This window comes from Panulirus ornatus, chromosome 20 (genome assembly GCF_036320965.1).
Source record: "Panulirus ornatus isolate Po-2019 chromosome 20, ASM3632096v1, whole genome shotgun sequence".
Lineage (NCBI taxonomy): Eukaryota > Metazoa > Arthropoda > Malacostraca > Decapoda > Palinuridae > Panulirus > Panulirus ornatus.
This window is the reverse complement of record NC_092243.1, coordinates 59,920,185-59,938,127: the sequence shown is the minus strand read 5'-3', so window position 1 is coordinate 59,938,127 and position 17,943 is coordinate 59,920,185. Positions and strand designations below refer to the sequence as shown.

The 17,943-nt window shown below is 39.8% G+C and overlaps 1 protein-coding gene across 2 annotated transcripts in view; it reads right to left on the bottom strand.

Annotated features, from left to right (window-relative positions):
- Nucleotides 1–17,943, bottom strand: part of AspRS-m (aspartyl-tRNA synthetase, mitochondrial) — a 66,160-nt gene that overhangs the window by 10,629 nt on the left and 37,588 nt on the right. The window contains exons 11-13 of one of the 2 annotated variants that reach the window (XM_071675035.1): nucleotides 13,340–13,555; nucleotides 12,842–13,028; nucleotides 5,346–7,373 (exon numbers count right to left, since the gene is read on the bottom strand). In XM_071675035.1, the coding sequence (XP_071531136.1) occupies nucleotides 7,186–7,373; nucleotides 12,842–13,028; nucleotides 13,340–13,555 (591 nt within the window). In that variant the 3' untranslated portion in view covers nucleotides 5,346–7,185. Of the gene's footprint in view, nucleotides 1–5,345; nucleotides 7,374–12,841; nucleotides 13,029–13,339; nucleotides 13,556–17,943 lie in introns of those variants that run through there. The other variant, XM_071675036.1, reaches the window with a different exon arrangement.

The window sequence follows — 17,943 nt, the reverse complement described above, 5'->3', positions numbered from 1 at the left end:
ACATCTCTTACCCTTTCATTATTTACTCAATCAAACTACCTCACATCACATATTGTCCTCAAACATTTCATTTCCAACACATGAACCCTTCTCCATACAACCCTATCTATAGCCCATGCCTCACAATCATAACACTGTTGAAACTACTACTCCTTCAAACATACCCATTTTTACTCTCTGAGATAACGTTTCTCTCCTTCCACACATTCTTCATTGCTCCCAGAACCTTTGCCCCCTCCCCAACCCTGTGAATCACTTCCGCTTCCATGATTCCATCTGCTGCTAAGTCCACTCCCTGATATTTAAAACATTTCACTTCCTCCAATTTTTCTTCATTCAAACTTATATCCCAGTTAACTTGTCTCTCAACCCTCCTGAACCTAATAACCTTGCTCTTATTCACATTCACTCTCAACTTTCTCCTTTCACACACTTTTCCAAATTTGTTCACCAACTTCAGCAGTTTCTCGCACAAATTAGCTACTAGAGCTGTATCATCAGCAAACAACTGACTCACTTCCCAGGCCCTCTCATCCACAACAGACTGCATACTCACCCCTCTCTTCAAAACTCTTGCATTTACCTCCCTAACCACCCCATCATAAACAAAGTAAATCACCATGGAGACATCACACACCCCTGCCCTAAACCGACATTCACTGGGAACCAGTTACTCTCCTCTCTTCCTACTCATACACATGCCTTACATCCTTGGTGAAACCTTTTCACTGCTTCTGGCAACTTACCTCCCACACCATATACTCTTAAAACCTTCCACAATGCATCTCTATCAACCCTATCATATGCTTTCTCTAGACCCATAAAAGCTACATACAAATCCATCTGTTTTTCTAAGTATTTCTCACATACGTTCTTCAAAGCAAACACCTGATACACACATCCTATACCACTTCTCTTGTCAGGTGTTATGTGTAACAAGGAGAGATTGTATTTTTGTGAATAGAATTCCAGCAGTCCACATGTGGGTGAGGCAGAACGATAAGACAGCTAACTGGGCCAGAGGAGTGCAACTCGACAACCACCAAAGTGCTGGCCCACTATGTAGCTGTCACTAATACTCCTGATACCTATGCGGGTAGTACTGGTAATATACCTCCCTAATCATTGGCTGCCTACCAACTGCTACTTATTGAGGAATCAAAATAGAGCATTTGGGCTGTTCACCTAGTACAGATGAAGTTAACCTATAACAAATTATCTTCAGTGTGTAACATGTGCTGTCTATCTATCTATATCTCCAATGCCCATTCCCTCATGGAACTCCCTTAAAGAAGTGGCAATGGCAATAAAGTCTCCATAACTAATGAACTCTACTGCCTCTTTCTAGCCTTTTGTGCCTCACCCTTAACAGGCCACTGGCAGAGGTCAACTCTAGTACAGTGTTTTCAGAGGCTCCTACCTAAGGCTTCTACTGATTAATTCTACTTAATGTCTCCCTAATTTTCCAGCCTACCACTTCAGCCTATGTTTCTATCTAATGATCCTCCCTAAATGTTCCTACCTACTATCTACTGTTCCTACTATTTTGCCAAAAGGCAAGGCTAGCACATAGTGTTCACCGCAGGAAAATCTAGTTATGAAGAATTAGCTGTGTGGGTAAAGTGTTACAAGTGACAAGGAGAGATTGTATATTTGCAGACAGAATGCCAGGTGTCCATGTTTGAGTGAGGAAGAAAGAAAAAGGCAGCTACTTGGGTCAGAGGAATGCAACCTGACAGCCATTGAAGTCCTGGCTCTCTACACAGCTGTCACTAACCTTCCCAATACCCTGGCAGGTAGTACTGGTAATATACCTCCCTAGTCATTGGCTGCCTACCAACTACTACCTTCACATGCAATATTAACAATACATAAATTCCTCATTTTTGGATTTCTAAGACTCCATGAATGCATGAATGATATCAGAGTGGAAGCCATCAACCACTCACAGCAATCCTTCAGAAAAAGATTTAGTACAGTATCATATTTTTTTAAAGGAATATTTTCCTTACAGCTGTCAAAGTTTTCCCTTCATTTTTCTCTTTCTCTTACATTCCTCTAGTTGAGGAATAACATACATCAGTAACATACTTTCTGTATCAGAGGATGTGTGGCAGACTATGAAAAGGAAGTCTAGTAAATATAATAAAAGAAAGGTCAGTTAAAAAAGCATTTAGTTATTTATTTTGCTTTGTCGCTGTCTCCCGCGTTTGCGAGGTAGCGCAAGGAAACAGACGAAAGAAATGGCCCAACCCACCCCCATACACAATGCATATACATACACATATACACACGCAAATATACATACCTATACATCTCAATGTACACATATATATACACACACAGACACATACATATATACCCATGCACACAATTCACACTGTCTGCCTTTATTCATTCCCATCCCCACCTCGCCACACATGAAATACCATCCCCTCCCCCCTCATGTGTGCGAGGTAGCACTAGGAAAAGACAACAAAGGCCCCATTCGTTCACACTCAGTCTCTAGCTGTCATGCAATAATGTCCGAAAACACAGCTCCCTTTCCACATCCAGGCCCCACACAACTTTCCATGGTTTACCCCAGATGCTTCACATGCCCTGATTCAATCCACTGACAGCACATCAACCCCGGTATACCACATCGATCCAATTCACTCCATTCCTTGCCCTCCTTTCACCCTCATGCATGTTCAGGCCCCGATCACACAAAATCCTTTTCACTCCATCTTTCCACCTCCAATTTGGTCTCCCACTTCTCCTCGTTCCCTCCACCTCCGACACATATATCCTCTTGGTCAATCTTTCCTCACTCATTCTCTCCATGTGCCTAAAACCATTTCAAAACACCCTCTTCTGCTCTCTCAACCACGCTCTTTCAATTTCCACACATCTCTCTTACCCTTACATTACTTACTCGATCAAAACACCTCACACCACACATTGTCCTCAAACATCTCATTTCCAGCACATCCACCCTCCTGCGCACAACTCTATCCATAGCCCACGCCTCGCAACCATACAACATTGTTGGAACCACTATTCCTTCAAACATAGCCATTTTTGCTTTCCGAGATAATGTTCTCGACTTCCACACATTCTTCAAGGCTCCCAGGATTTTCGCCCCCTCCCCCACCCTATGATTCACTTCCGCTTCCATGGTTCCATCCGCTGCCAGATCCACTCCCAGATATCTAAAACACTTTACTTCCTCCAGTTTTTCTCCATTCAAACTTACCTCCCAATTGACTTGACCCTCAACCCTACTGTACCTAATAACCTTGCTCTTATTCACATTTACTCTTAACTTTCTTCTTTCACACACTTTACCAAACTCAGTCACCAGCTTCTGCAGTTTCTCACATGAGTCAGCCACCAGCGCTGTATCATCAGCGAACAACAACTGACTCACTTCCCAAGCTCTCTCATCCACAACAGACTTCATACTTGCCCCTCTTTCCAAAACTCTTGCATTCACCTCCCTAACAACCCCATCCATAAACAAATTAAACAACCATGGAGACATCATACACCCCTGCCGCAAACCTACATTCACTGAGAACCAATCACTTTCCTCTCTTCCTACACGTACACATGCCTTACATCCTCGATAAATACTTTTCACTGCTTCTAACAACTTGCCTCCCACACCATATATTCTTAATACCTTCCACAGAGCATCTCTATCAACTCAATCATATGCCTTCTCCAGATCCATAAATGCTACATACAAATCCATTTGCTTTTCTAAGTATTTCTCACATACATTCTTCAAAGCAAACACCTGATCCACACATCCTCTACCACTTCTGAAACCACACTGCTCTTCCCCAATCTGATGCTCTGTACATGCCTTCACCCTCTCAATCAATACCCTCCCATATAATTTACCAGGAATACTCAACAAACTTATACCTCTGTAATTTGAGCACTCACTCATATCCCCTTTGCCTTTGTACAATGGCACTATGCACGCATTCCGCCAATCCTCAGGCACCTCACCATGAGTCATACATACATTAAATAACCTTACCAACCATTCAATAATACAGTCACCCCCTTTTTTAATAAATCCCACTGCAATACCATCCAAACCTGCTGCCTTGCCGGCTTTCATCTTCCGCAAAGCTTTTACTACCTCTTCTCTGTTTACCAAATCATTTTCCCTAACCCTCTCACTTTGCACACCACCTCGACCAAAACACCCTATATCTGCCACTCAATCATCAAACACATTCAACAAACCTTCAAAATACTCACTCCATCTCCTTCTCACATCACCACTACTTGTTATCACCTCCCCATTTGCGCCCTTCACTGAAGTTCCCATTTGCTCCCTTGTCTTACGCACTTTATTTACCTCCTTCCAGAACATCTTTTTATTCTCCCTAAAATTTAATGATACTCTCTCACCCCAACTCTCATTTGCCCTCTTTTTCACCTCTTGCACCTTTCTCTTGACCTCCTGTCTCTTTCTTTTATACATCTCCCACTCAATTGCATTTTTTCCCTGCAAAAATCGTCCAAATGCCTCTCTCTTCTCTTTCACTAATAATCTTACTTCTTCATCCCACCACTCACTGCCCTTTCTAATCAACCTACCTCCCACTCTTCTCATGCCACAAGCATCTTTTGCGCAATCCATCACTGATTCCCTAAATACATCCCATTCCTCCCCCACTCCCCTTACTTCCATTGTTCTCACCTTTTTCCATTCTGTACTCAGTCTCTCCTGGTACTTCCTCACACAAGTCTCCTTCCCAAGCTCACTTACTCTCACCACCCTCTTCACCCCAACATTCACTCTTCTTTTCTGAAAACCCATACAAATCTTCACCTTAGCCTCCACAAGATAATGATCAGACATCCCTCCAGTTGCACCTCTCAGCACATTAACATCCAAAAGTCTCTCTTTCGCGCGCCTGTCAATTAACACATAATCCAATAACGCTCTCTGGCCATCTCTCCTACTTACATACGTATACTTATGTATATCTCGCTTTTTAAACCAGGTATTCCCAATCACCAGTCCTTTTCCAGCACATAAATCTACAAGCTCTTCACCATTTCCATTTACAACACTGAACACCCCATGTATACCAATTATTCCCTCAACTGCCACATTACTCACCTTTGCATTCAAATCACCCATCACTATAACCCGGTCTCGTGCATCAAAACCACTAACACACTCATTCAGCTGCTCCCAAAACACTTGCCTCTCATGATCTTTCTTCTCATGCCCAGGTGCATATGCACCAATAATCACCCATCTCTCTCCATCAACTTTCAGTTTTACCCATATTAATCGAGAATTTACTTTCTTACATTCTATCACATACTCCCACAACTCCTGTTTCAGGAGTACTGCTACTCCTTCCCTTGCTCTTGTCCTCTCACTAACCCCTGACTTTACTCCCAAGACATTCCCAAACCACTCTTCCCCTTTACCCTTGAGCTTCGTTTCACTCAGAGCCAAAACATCCAGGTTCAAACATACTACCTATCTCTCCTTTTTTCACATCTTGGTTACATCCACACACATTAAAAAAGTAAATACAATAAAAAAAGTAAAAAGAAGTACTGAATTTGCTTCAATTTTTTCTTTCATGGACAACTGTAATCAGTTAATTCATCAGGTATGAAGTCATAAAAATAATACTTATTTCATAATCAATACATTTAATAGAAAATAAATATAAATTTGTAAAATTTTAGAATAAAACTTACATAGGTATATACAAAATTACAATAATACAATACATATATTGCAGAAGTATCTACATACAGTAGTAGCAACATTGTTGCAATACATTTTGCTATAGGGAGTTCTATGAGTAGCTCAAGTTTTTGTCATACTTGCTCACCATTTCCTACTTCAGTAGTGTAGTACCAGAAACAGATGAAATAAATCCTCCATTTACTTGCATCCACTTTCAAGCTGTCATTTTCAATGCAACGGTAAACAGAGTCCACTAAGCACAGCCAAGACTTACAGAGCAATTCCATTCCATGGTGTCCACTGACCACTTTATATGACCTGGTTCAGCCAAATGATAATATCTAACCCCCCCCCCCCTCCCATATACCATATCATACTAATTTGCTCTATCCCATGCATGCCTTTTACTCTTATGAATAGCACCTCAAAGCCTCTTTCATTACATTCTTCCATCTCCTTTCCAATCTTTCCCTCTCTCTTTATTTCTGACAATATGTTGGTTATTCTTTCTTTACATATCACATCCAACACAACCTGATCAGCTCTCTCATTCAGACTATTTACAACACAAATAACTCTATACAATGTCATTTTTTAAATGATCAACCCCCTCAAAACATATGGTCTCCTTTAGCATTTTATCCCTGACATATCTACCATCTTCATATTAATCTTTAACAACATACTCACTACCATTCCTTAAACACATTGTCCCTCCTCAATCTAAAACTTTGTGCATGCCACCATCCCTCTTGATCACCACTTTCCCAAACAAGTTATCAGCGACACTCAACAAACTTATACCTCTGTAAACTGAATATTCACTTTTGTCCCCATTACCCTTATACTATGGCATTATATGGGCATTCCACCAATCCTCATGCATCTCACTATAAGCCACACTTCTTTCATACATGCTCAAATTTCCCACATTTGGTGAGGTAGCACCAGGAGCAGACAAAGAAGGGCCTCATTCACTCATATTCCATTCTCTAGCTGTCATATGCAATGCACTGAAACCATAGCCACAACCAGGCACGATGAACCTTTCCATGGTTTCTCCCAGCTGCTTCATATGTCTTAGTTCAGACCACTGACAGCACATTGCTCCCTGTATACCACATAACATTCATCCTATCACATGTGCTCCTTTCATTCTCCTGCATGTTCAGGTCTTAACCATTCAAAATATTTTTGCACTCCATCCTTCCATCTTCAATTTGGTCTCCCCCTTATTCTAAATGGCACAGGACCCCTGTGCCTAGGATAAGACTTCTGTGATAAATACACTGAACATCTACTCCTTAAATCTTGCATTCACCCCTCAAAAATGGACCCATAACATCACATTACTTGACCCTTGGTCCTGCTCAGTAAACAATGACCGTCTTCATGAGCCATGTGGATCACTGAGTGAGAAGTTAAAAGACTGCGAGGCAAATTATTGCAATATGGCTGAGAGCTCATGATTTCTCAATTGGGTCTTCTTTACCATTCTGAACAACAGATATGTGGTACAGTCGCTGTTCTTCCTGAGTAACACTTCCTGGAGCACCTGACATCAAACAGTGGCCCTCCATAGACTTGGGAAATGCTATAACATCACGTATACTATTGGCCCTGCACATCTCAGCAATAAGTCGATCAAATCCTGTTACCAAAAGAGACTAATAATGAAACCTACAGACTGTCAGAAAATTTTCTTTTAAAGTCTACATTTCTTATGGCAATGCAACAATCTTTAATCATCTTTATCATTATATGTTCCTAAACAAACTACAGTATTATCCAACATCCCACAGTCACACCAAAAATAAGTGAATTAATATGGCATACTGAAGTTCAAATCACAATTAAATAAAAATATCAATCTTGTATTATATATGATAACATTATTACAATAACCCTTTGATTAGCCTGAAAAATTTTGGTTATGAAGACTGAAAACCAATGAAGTCAGAGGACTATGACCTGAGAGAAATTTAGCTTGGAATGGATTAAATCACAGTCTTACCCACACAAAATGAGATGTACCTATGAGGATCCACCCACTTAAAACAGGCTAACAGAAGCTTGTTCAGAGTGACTTGTCCAGGCCTATGACAATCACATCACAGGTAAAATGGAAGGGTGCAGCTGAATGCTGGCATCTTTGCCTTAGGCCTTTTACTGCCAGGAATCAAGAAGCAATTTTTCTAAAAGAAAATGGGGAAGGAATTCTAAATGGAAACTCAAAGGACTCTGCCTATAAGATAGAAATTATTTTTCATCCCTCAAAACCTAATTTTCTTACATACAGGTGAAGCCCCAGGAGAATCTGAGAACGTGCCCACATAAAGGAAGATGGACTTACAGAAAAACCTAAAGAATAAAACTAAAGAAATATTTACCCCTGATGGCAATTTGCCTCCAGCTATAAACCAACTGCTTCTAAGAGTGGCATATCCAAAGGCCCAAAGGGGAGGTGAAACTGGTTCAAAATGAAATGATGTCAAACCAAGGAGTCTGTCAACTGTTGAAGTGTCCTTCAGCTTTGGAGGGAACAAGGGGAAACAGGAGACTGAATTGGAGGTGGAAGGATGGAGTGAAAAAGATTTTGAGCAATTGGGGCCAGAACATACAGGAGGGTGAGAGACATGCAAGTGAACTAGAATGATGAGGTATACTGGGGTTGAAGTGCTGTCAATGGACTGAACCAGGGCATGTGAAACGTCTGAGGTAAACCTTGGAAAGGTCTGTGGGGTCTGGATGTGGATAAGGAGCTGTGGTTTCAGCACATTACAAATGACAGCTAGAGACTGAGTGTGAACAAATGTGGCCTTCTTTGCCTGTTTTCCTGGTGCTACCTCACTGAAGCAGGGGGTAGTGATGCTGTTTATTGTGGGGTGGGGTAGCGGTGGGAATGGATGAAGGCAAGCAAGTATAAATGTGTTCATGTATATATATGTATATGTCTAAGTAATCCTAGCACTAACTCACAACTGCACGGGGGAGGAGGGGGAGTGCCATTTCATGTGTGGCAGGGTGGCAACAGGAATGGATGAAAGCATCATGTAAGAATATGTACATGTGTATATATGTATACGTCTGCGTATGTATATGAATGTATACAGTGAAATGTATAGGTATGTGCATGTGTGGGCATTTATGTATATACATGTGTATGTGGGTGGGTTGGGCCATTCGTTCATCTCTTTCCTTGCACTACCTTGTTAACGTGGGAGACAGCGACAAAGTATAATAAAAAAAAATAAATAATATGTTATGTATATGTATTATTTATCCTGGGGATAGGGGAGAAAGAATACTTCCCACGTATTCCTTGCGTCTCGTAGAAGGCGACTAAAAGGGAAGGGAGCGGGGGGCTGGAAATCCTCCCCTCTCATTTTTTTTTAATTTTCCAAAAGAAGGAACAGAGAAGGGGCCACGTGAGGATATTCTCTCAAAGGCCCAGTCCTCTGTTCTTGACGCTACCTCGCTAATGCGGGAAATGGCGAATAGTATAAAAGAAAAGAAAAGATATGTATTATATGGGCATTTATGTATATATATGTGTATATGAGTGGATGGGCCATTCTTCGTCTGTTTCCTGGCGCTGCCTCACTGATGCGGGAAACTGCGATCAAGTAAAATATAATAATAATAGAAATAAGAAAAGAGTATGTTAATCTAAGGTTTACATAAACCTACAAGAAGTAGGCCCCTTTCTGAGTCTATAAATGCATTTTGGTCCACAAACAGCCTGTGTGGAGCAGATCTATCCCCCTTTGTAAGTACCTTTCCAAATAGGTCTGTTTCATCCAAAAATATTTCACATTAATGGTTGGAATATACAAAATAAAGTTTCAGAGTTAGCGACAACAGCATTAGATGAAAATTATGATGTTACTGCCATTTCCAAAATTTGATTAGATATCAGTAGCCAAATACTCAATTCCACTGTAAACTCTTTAATAGGGATAGAGGAAACAAGGTAAGCAGTGGTGTCCTGCTCTTTGTTACAGCTCTTTTAAATCCCATAGTAAAATGTGTTGTAGCCATTAAGAATAACGATTTCATTTTTGTAGAAATTAATGATAAACTATATAAGAAAATAACAGTTGGACAAGTTTATAGGCCACCATGCAGAGACACCAGAGGTAGATGAAAGATTTTATGATCAATTAGCAGAAATTTGTAATACACAAGATTCTATCATAGGAGATTTTCAAATACCAGTATCTAAATGTGGAAAACCCCTTCCCAATAGCTCTGGGCATCGACACTTACTAAATCGGCATGATAGTGAACTTAACCAATTAGTCGAGAAACCTAATTGTGGTGAGAATACACTTGATTTAGTTCTAACTACAAATGAGGATCTCATTAATAATGTTGAAATTTGAAAAAAGTTTGATACAAGTGATCACCAACAAATCACTTTTGAAGTTGCTTTCAACACTGCTTATAATGATGGTTAACAAGACAGTTGTATAAAAATATCCATTTTTTTATCATGCAAAGTTCAATGATCTTTGCACTGCTCATGACAGGCAAACCTGGGATGATATTGTCAATGAAATAACATGAACAGAGTTTGGAAAAGCTTCAGGAAAACCTTCAAAGCAGCAGATGGTACATATGTACCAATGCATAAGAGATGGTCTATTTCTAAAATGAAAGCAAAGTGGTGCAACAGTGAAATGAAAAAAAATGCTTGTTTTCTAAGGCAATAGCTCATGAGAGACTCAGAAAAGTCAATAACCAACATGATTGTAAAGCTGTGATGAGAAAGTAAGAGTTGTATGATGAAGTAAACATCATTATGATGCATATATAGCTGAAATCAGCAAATGAAACCCTGAGGCATTTTACTGTTATGTTAGAAGCAAGAGAGTCATCACCCAGTCAAGAGGTCCACTAATCATGGAAAACTGACTTGGTTCAAGACAATAAAGCAATGGCAAAAATCTTGAATGACTTTTTTGCATCTGTATTTATGATCGAAGACACAACCTATGTCCCTAACCCAGTTCACTGAAAAGTTCTTCAACAAACTGACACAGAAGCCAAATATATACTTTCAGCAATAAACAAAACGAAAATAAATAAAAAAGCAGGATGTGATAAGTTTATCTGAGAACAATGAAAGAGGTGAAAAATGAAACAGTTAAGCACTTGCCACAGGAAAAGTCCCAGATGAATGAAACTTTGCCAGAAATAATTGTTCGATAAGCTTAACTTCTGTAGCTGGAAAACTTATGGATACCATCATTTGAAACAGCATTGTGAACCATTTAGAGTGCTATCATTAAATAAACGATTCTCTGCATGGTTTTTGATAAAATTGCTCATGTCTAACAAATCTGCTTGATTAATGGTATAATCAACATGTATGATGAAAGTGAAGCAGATGATGTTATCTGCCTAGATTTTCAAAAAGCTTTCAACAAGTTTCTGCATAAAAGGTTACTAGCAAAAATTAAGTCACATGGCACTGACAAGGTGTACTTCAGGGGGTAGGTTACTGACTGACTGGCCTTAAACAAAGAATAGTGATTAATGTTCAAGCCTCAGAATGGTCAGACATAACAAGTAGAGTTCCACCTGTCTTGGGACAGGTTCTCTTTCTCATATATATCAATGATACTTACAATGGAATGCATTGCAAAATACTAAAATTCGCTGATGATACAAAGCTGAGAAATATATCTACAAATGACACTGAACATCTACTGCTGCAAACTGATATAAACAAATTGGTGAACTTGGCTCATAAGTGGTAAATGAACTTTAATATCAATAAGTGCAAAGTTTTACATATTAGGAATAGAAACAAAAAGGAAATCAATACTGTGAATGAATCCTGTTGAACTGCAAAAGGTAAAAGAGGAAAAAAACCTGGGCCTAATAATCTCTGGTGACCTAAAACCAAGTAAGCAGTGCATAAAAGTGATGAAAGAAGCATAAAGAATTCTTGGATTCATAGGTACAGCCTTCAAATCTAAATCCAGGGAAATCGTTTTTACTCTTTGCAATTCACTGGTTGATTCACATCTTGAATATTGTGTTCAGTTTTGGTAATTCTACCCAAAAAGAGACACAGATAGAATGGAGAGTACAGCATCAAGCTACCAAGATGATTCCTGGACTGAGAAACAAATCCTTCAGATCAGATCAAATGACATGAATCTATTTGGTTTAGAAAAGAGGTTAAAAGGTGATCTAATACAAGTACAGTACTCAAAATGATCAAAGGCTCTGATAATCTTGACCTATCAAGTTATTCAAGGCTTGATCCATCTGATTTTACTTGTAGAAACGGATTCAAACTTGTGAGCACACTTTACCTTAAATGAGGTGAAGCGCTTTTTCTTCACCAGGATTGTTAACATATGAAACGATTTCCAAATCAGATTGGTTGAAAGCAATACTTAGATATGTTTAAGAATAAACTTGATCACTACTCAGCTTCAAGTCCAAAACTTTCATTGCAGTAAAACCTTGATTTAACGAAACTCTATACAATGGATTTCAGATTTAACAGACTGGGTAAATAATAATACATTATTTCATAATAACCATGTGCATTTCTTATTGCACTTGATTTTGGTAACACGAGGTATACACGCTTTGTTTTGGTTTCACTCTGCCTCAAGCTATCATGTGGTCAGGTTGTATATAGAGAATTGTGACTTTATTCATAAAATAATTTAGCAATCTTTACAATTCAAAATGGCATCAAGTGATAGAGGAGTTAAAAGAAAGCATGTGAACTGCATATTGTAATATTGTATGTCATATATTGTATTAAAAAATGGCCCATAGGTTATATTCGATTTAATGAACTTTGCGCATTAATGGACATCCCTTCCCCCTATTAGTCTGTTAAATCAAGGCTTTGTTGTATATGCGTCTCCACAGTCACAATGACAATTTGCAGGTTATTATCTTTGAATTATCTGTATGCCTTCTAACTTTTACCCACAATTTTTCCTACACTATTCTGTGAGTTTTTGATATCTTCCAATATTGCAAACTGCCTGTTTGAATTCCCTTGTATTCCTTCGTATAAAAGTGGCACAAATGGATGGGGAGAAAGATGGCTAACTCATATACAGTAACTATATATGAACTTACCGAGCGCAATGCCTCCATGAGGTGGAGATCCGGACTCTAAGGCTTTAGTGAGGAAACCAAGAGTTGTTGCATCTATCCCTAATATATTTTGGAGGATGTACTGCTGCATTCTCGAGTCATGGATTCGTATGGATCCACCACCAACCTCACAACCATTTAGAACCAAATCGTAATGCTGGGACTTCACCTAAAATATAATTCTAATTCAGTATATCTAAAAACAACAACGAATTAACAGAAGTAATTCATAAAAATAGCTTTAAGTATCACAAAAGAAATTATTCTTAATTCAAGTATTGCCACAATACCAAGCCATCCTCATTGGAAGACTGCAATGACAAAAAAGCTGAAATATTCAAAAGACCATGGCTACATGTGAGCAGATCATATTGTCAACTCAAAACAATCTTACATCAAATCTTTAGTATGAAGAAGAAAATGCCAAGGACACATGAAAGATTCCATAAACATTATCAAAAATAACATCTAATAACAAACCTTAAGTGGATCAGTATAAAGGTAATGGGTATCTTCCTCCTTGGGTAGAGTAAAAGGGTGATGAACTGATACTATTCTCCCCGTTTCATCATCTTGCTCAAACAGAGGGAAGTCTACCACCCACACAAAATTGAAAGATTCTGGGCTTCTCACACTAAAACCTGCTTCCTCTAACGTTTTGGCTGCTAATAATCGTAATTTACCCAGTAATCCAAGCTGTAAGACCACATAAAAAATTTTGTTGAACAAATTGTCACATGCCAATGGTTATGAGTACTTTATATAGTCAGAGGAATGTTGCAGGTATTCATCTTTTGAACTTCTAAGAAAGTATTCTTCCAAAGATTAAAATGCCTAACTTGGTAATTTTTGCAATCAAAACTTGGTAACATGAGATTAAAAAGACTGCCAAATATACTTTTGCTCTCAAACATCTGTCAACACGATTAAAATATCTGCATTTAAGTCCGTAAACAAACATATTCCCAATACTATACAACCAGGTAATTACAAAAAGAAAATAAACAAAATCACAAAAACATCCACACATGTTCTTTTCATTTTGTTGTTCGTCCCAATGGGTTTAGATAGGGGAGAATATTTAGACAAGGCAACTGTGACAAGATTCATGAAAAGGAAGGGATAACACATGCATTACATGAAAACAAAAATCTAGAGATGCTGGATGAAATAGTCATGAAAAAAGGTTCAGATATTAACACAATTAAAGGTGGAAGTAAAAAAATATAAAACTTTTTTTATAGATCATGAGAGGTCTCATATGAGATGTGAAACAGGAACTCATGGGAATTTAAAATTAAAAGAATGATCATGAACACAATTTATTGACTCTCATGGTATAGAGGGTAGCATTCCTGACTGATGCATTCATGGGCCGCCCAAGGTCAAGCCCAGAGATTCGAATCCTAGCTGCAGCAGTTGGTCCACAGTCAACCCAGCTGTTCATCCACCCTTAGGGGCTAGTCAATAAAATGGATACCTGGCTCAGACTCAGGTGAGGTAGCGCTAGGAAACAGATGAAGAATAGCCCATCCACTCATATACACATATATATATATTATCCCTGGGGATAGGGGAGAAAGAATACTTCCCACGTATTCCTTGCGGGTCGTAGAAGGCGACTAAAAGGGGAGGGAGCGGGGGGCTGAAATCCTCCCCTCTTGTTTTTTTTTTTAATTTTCCAAAAGAAGAAACAGAGAAGGGGGCAAGGTGAGGATATTCCCTCAGAGGCCCAGTCCTCTGTTCTTAACGCTACCTTGCTAACGCGGGAAATGGTGAATAGTTTGAAAGAAAGAAAATATATATACATAAATGCCCATACACACAATTTTTTTTTTTTTTTTTTTTTTGCTTTGTCGCTGTCTCCCGCGTTTGCGAGGTAGTGCAAGGAAACAGACGAAAGAAATGGCCCAACCCACCCCCATACACATGTATACACATACACGTCCACACACGCAAATATACATACCTACACAGCTTTCCATGGTTTACCCCAGACGCTTCACGTGCCCTGATTCAATCCACTGACAGCACGTCAACCCCGGTATACCACATCGATCCAATTCACTCTATTCCTTGCCCTCCTTTCACCCTCCTGCATGTTCAGGCCCCGATCACACAAAATCTTTCTCACTCCATCTTTCCACCTCCAATTTGGTCTCCCACTTCTCCTCGTTCCCTCCACCTCCTACACATATATCCTCTTGGTCAATCTTTCCTCACTCATTCTCTCCATGTGCCCAAACCATTTCAAAACACCCTCTTCTGCTCTCTCAACCACACTCTTTTTATTTCCACACATCTCTCTTACCCTTACGTTACTTACTCGATCAAACCACCTCACACCACACATTGTCCTCAAACATCTCATTTCCAGCACATCCACCCTCCTGCGCACAACTCTATCCATAGCCCACGCCTTGCAACCATACAACATTGTTGGAACCACTATTCCTTCAAACATACCCATTTTTGCTTTCCGAGATAATGTTCTCGACTTCCACACATTCTTCAAGGCTCCCAGGATTTTCGCCCCCTCCCCCACCCTATGATCCACTTCCGCTTCCATGGTTCCATCCGCTGCCAGATCCACTCCCAGATATCTAAAACACTTTACTTCCTCCAGTTTTTCTCCATTCAAACTTACCTCCCAATTGACTTGACCCTCAACCCTACTGTACCTAATAACCTTGCTCTTATTCACATTTACTCTTAACTTTCTTCTTTCACACACTTTACCAAACTCAGTCACCAGCTTCTGCAGTTTCTCACATGAATCAGCCACCAGCGCTGTATCATCAGCAAACAACAACTGACTCACTTCCCAAGCTCTCTCATCCACAACAGACTTCATACTTGCCCCTCTTTCCAAAACTCTTGCATTCACCTCCCTAACAACCCCATCCATAAACAAATTAAACAACCATGGAGACATCACACACCCCTGCCGCAAACCTACATTCACTGAGAACCAATCACTTTCCTCTCTTCCTACACGTACACATGCCTTACATCCTCGATAAAAACTTTTCACTGCTTCTAACAACTTGCTTCCCACACCATATATTCTTAATACCTTCCACAGAGCATCTCTATCAACTCTATCATATGCCTTCTCCAGATCCATAAATGCTACACACAAATATACATACATATACATATCAACATATACATACACAGACATACATATATACACATGTACATATTCATACTTGCATGCCTTCATCCATTTCTGGCACTACCCTGCTCCACAGGAAACAGCATCACTATCCCCCACTTCATCGAGGTAGCGCCAGGAAAACAGACAAAAAAGGCCACATTCATTCACACTCAGTCTCTAGCTGTCATGTGTAATGCTCCCTATCCAAATCCAGGCCCCACAAACCTTCCATAGTTTACCCCAGATGCTTCACGCCCTGGTTCAGTCCATTGACAGCACATCAACTCCGGTATACCACATCATTCCAATTTACTCTATTCCTTGCATAACTCACCCTCCTGTATGTTCAGGCCCCAATCACTCAAAATCTTTGTCACTCCATCATTCCACCTCTAATTTCGTCTCCCGCTTCTCCTTGTTCCCTCCATGTCTAACATATTCATCCTCTTTGTCAATCGTTCCTCACTCATTCTCTCCATATGCCCAAACCATTTCAACACACTCTCTTCTGCTCTCTTAACCATATTCTTTTTATTTCCACACATCTCTCTTACCCTTTCATTACATACTTGGTCAAACCACCTCACACCACATATTGTCCTCAAAACACTTCATTTCCAAGACATCCACCCTCCTCCGTACAACCCTATCTATAGCCCACGCCTCGCAACCATATAACATTGCAGGAACTACTCTTCCTTCAAATATACCCAATTTTGCTCTCCAAGGTAACATTCTATACTTCCACACATTCTTCATAGCTCCCAGAACTTCGCCCCCTCCCTCATCATGTGATTCACATCCACTTCCATGGTTCCATTCACTGGTAAGTCCACTCCCAGATATCTAAAACACTTCACTTCCTCCAATTTTTCTCCATTCACACTTACATCCCAATTAACTTGTCCCTCAATCCTAGTAAAAATAATAACCTTGCTCTTATTCACATTTACTCTCAATTTTCTCCTTTCACACACTTTTCCAAACTCAGTCACCAGCTTCTTCAGTTTCTCACTCAAATCAACCACTAGAGCTGTAATATCAGCAAATAAATGACTCATTTCCCGGGCCCTCTCATCCCCAGCAGACTGTATACTCACCCCGCTCTCCAAAACTTGCATTTACCTCCCTAACCACCCCATCCATAAACAAAATAAACAACCGTGGAGACATCACACACCCCTGCCGCACACCAACATTCACTGGGAACCAATCACTCTCCCCTCTTCCTACTCATAAAAATCTCTTACATCATTGGTAAAGACTTTTCACTGCTTCTAGCAACTTACCTCCAACACCATATACTCTTAAGACCTTCCACAAAGCATCTCTATCAACCCTATCATATGCTTTCTCCAGATCCATAAATGCTACATACAAATCCATCTGTTTTTCTAAGTATTTCTCATACACACATTCTCCAAAGCAAACACCTGATCCACACATCCTCTACCACTTCTGAAACCACACTCCTTTCCCAATCTGATGCTCTGTACATGCCTTCATCCTCTCAATCAATACCCTCCCATATAATTTTCCAGGAATAGTCAACAAATCTATGCCTCTGTAGTTTGAACAATGCACTATGCATACGTTCTGCCAATCCTCAAGCACTTCACCATGGTCCATTCATATAATGAATATCCTAACCAACCAATCAACAACACAGTCACCCCCTTTTTAATAAATTTCACTGCAACACCATCCAAACCTGCCACCTTGCCAGATTTCATCTTCTGTAAAGGTTTCACCACCGCTTCTCTCTTAACCAAACCATTCTCCCTGACCCTCTCACTTCACACTCCACCTCAACCAAAACACCCTATATCTCCCACTCTATCATCAGACACATTCAACAAACCTTCAAAATACTCACTCCATCTCCTTCTCACTTCATCACTAACTGCTATTACTTCACCACTTG